This window comes from Eimeria tenella, genomic scaffold (genome assembly GCF_000499545.2).
Source record: "Eimeria tenella Houghton genomic scaffold, Eth_scaff2789, whole genome shotgun sequence".
Taxonomy (NCBI): domain Eukaryota; phylum Apicomplexa; class Conoidasida; order Eucoccidiorida; family Eimeriidae; genus Eimeria; species Eimeria tenella.
In genome coordinates, this window is record NW_013542664.1 from 239 (window position 1) to 1,463 (window position 1,225).

A 1,225-nucleotide genomic window follows, 5' to 3' on the forward strand; every position below is an offset into this window, starting at 1 on the left:
AACAGCAACAGCAGCAACAGCAGCAGCCTGGTTTTCGACACAGAACTCTCCCCAGGAGCGCACAATGTGCTGATGCTGCTGCTGCTGCTGCTGTTTGTTGCTTGGCTGCTAAATGTGCTGCCGCGCATGATATCTTTGCTGCACATTAGAAAGCATCTGGAGCTGCAGCCGGTGGGTGGCTCTTGCTGCTGTTGCTGCTGCTGCTGCGCTGCTGCTGCTGCGCTCCTGCTGCTGCAAGGCCTTCTGCTGCTGCTGCTGCTTCGGCTGGCGCTGCAGGTTGTGTCAGCAGCCGGCATTGCTGCTGCTGTTGCTGCTGGTGCTCAGGAAGCTTTGCTGCTGTCAGGGTTTGGCTGTTACCGCTCCGAGCTGCAGCAGCTAATGCGCATTCACTTCAATAAGCTGCTGCAGCACAACAAGCCTGCTGCTGCTGCTGCTATGCCCCTTGTGGAAGTAAAGGCTTTTGCCTATGACCCCCTGCCACTGAACCAAGGGGAGTTGGAGGAGGCGCAGCAGCAGCAGCAGCAGCAACACGAGCTGCTGCTGCTGCACCAAGTGGATGCTGCTCCTCACAGCAGCAGCAGCAGCCACGGCGGGTTCTTCGCTCCTGCTGCGGGCAGCTACAGCAGCAGCAGCAGCCACCGCAGGGAGCGCAGCAGCAGCAGCAGCAGCAGCACCTCGCAGCAGCGAGAGGCGCTGCTGAACACCCCGTCCGCTGCATCTGCTGCTGCTGCTGCTGCAAGCGCTGCAGCCACTGCAGCAGCAGCAGCTACCGCTGCTGCGCTGGCAGGCGGGGGCTTTGAGGTGTCCGTTGATGCTGCAGCAGCAGCAGCTGTTAGGGTTTACTGGGGAGTTGGAGAGAAGGCCATGGACGCATTTGTAAACCCTAAACCCCCACAAACCCTAAACCCCAAACCCTAAACCCTAAACCCTTAAAATCGCACAAACCGCACCTGAGTCCTCAGCAGCTTATATGGCAGCGAGTGGCTAGGATTTGCAGGAGCCAGCAGAGGCTGAGGGTTCAGGGTTTAGGGTTTAGGGTTTAGGGTTTAGGGTTTAGGGTTTAGGGTTTGACTGGGTTTGTGCTGAACAGCTGAAGGGCAGCAGCAGCAGCGCTGAAGACTCGCTGCTGTCTGGCTCTGCCCGGCGCCTCGCGCGTTTTCTGCCCAGCAGCAGAAGCAGCAGCAGCAGCAGCAGCAGCAGCAGCAGCCGTAAGCAGCAGCAGCGC

At 59.5% G+C, this 1,225-nt stretch overlaps 1 protein-coding gene across 1 annotated transcript in view; it reads left to right on the forward strand.

The window, feature by feature from the left end:
• Nucleotides 1-1,225, forward strand: part of ETH_00038360 (uncharacterized protein) — a gene marked incomplete at both ends in the record, with an annotated part of 2,489 nt that overhangs the window by 228 nt on the left and 1,036 nt on the right. The window contains 3 exons of the mRNA XM_013375427.1: nucleotides 1-171; nucleotides 325-876; nucleotides 1,091-1,208. Of these exons, the coding sequence (XP_013230881.1) occupies nucleotides 1-171; nucleotides 325-876; nucleotides 1,091-1,208 (841 nt within the window). The remainder of the gene's footprint in view (nucleotides 172-324; nucleotides 877-1,090; nucleotides 1,209-1,225) is intronic.